This window comes from Pygoscelis adeliae, unplaced genomic scaffold (genome assembly GCF_000699105.1).
Source record: "Pygoscelis adeliae isolate BGI_AS28 unplaced genomic scaffold, ASM69910v1 Scaffold17, whole genome shotgun sequence".
In the NCBI taxonomy this organism is placed as follows: domain Eukaryota; kingdom Metazoa; phylum Chordata; class Aves; order Sphenisciformes; family Spheniscidae; genus Pygoscelis; species Pygoscelis adeliae.
In genome coordinates this window covers 2,296,562-2,297,233 of record NW_008825234.1, presented here as the reverse complement: position 1 = coordinate 2,297,233, position 672 = coordinate 2,296,562, and the positions used below count along the sequence as shown (strand labels likewise).

The following is a 672-nucleotide window of genomic DNA, read 5'->3' as shown; positions in this document are numbered from 1 at the left end:
CCGCCCATGGCAGGGGGGTTGGAACTAGATGATCTTTAAGGTCCCTTCCAAGCCAAACCATTCTATGATTCTGTGATTCTATAGTTTGATGGGGGCAAAATGGGACACACACAGTAGAAGCAAGTGAAGAGAAGTGCATTCAAAATTTCATTTCTGTAATACACATACTGGTATTCTGTCAATAACTCTTAGCTGATGAAAGTAGCTCGTGATTTGCTCATTAATTACTGAAAAACTATAGCAATCACCAAGACAATATAAGGTCAAATTCAGTTTTTCTTATAAAAAGAATCTGAGTAATTGACTATATATATATTGTACACTGTAATGAAGAATAACAGTAATAGACTTGTAGGGATGAAGCTGACTCTAGGTCAGCACAAAGTCTTCACAATGGTAGGATTGTTAGACAACAGAAGCTGTAGTAATGCCACTGAATATTCATAATTGAATAGATTTTATTTCACATTTACACATTAGCAAGAGTATATACAATTTAAAAAATCAGCCTTACTGGAAAAGATTAGTTGGAAATGATCTATCCTAACTTGAGACACTGAGTATTAAAGCTATCGCCCTCTTTGATAGCTACAGCCTCTAAAAGTGCCTGCTTCTTCTGCATACTGCGAGAGGACTCCAGTTCATACATAGTTGTCAAGTTGAAGAGAACAC

The 672-nt window shown here is 36.3% G+C and overlaps 1 protein-coding gene across 1 annotated transcript in view; it reads right to left on the bottom strand.

The window, feature by feature from the left end:
* Positions 1-440: 440 nt before the first annotated feature.
* Positions 441-672, bottom strand: part of TRAPPC12 (trafficking protein particle complex 12) — a 56,566-nt gene continuing 56,334 nt past the window's right edge. Inside the window, 1 exon segment of the mRNA XM_009329299.1 lies at positions 441-672. This exon segment is cut by the window's right edge and continues 32 nt beyond it. Within this exon segment, the coding sequence (XP_009327574.1) occupies positions 539-672 (134 nt within the window). The 3' untranslated portion in view covers positions 441-538.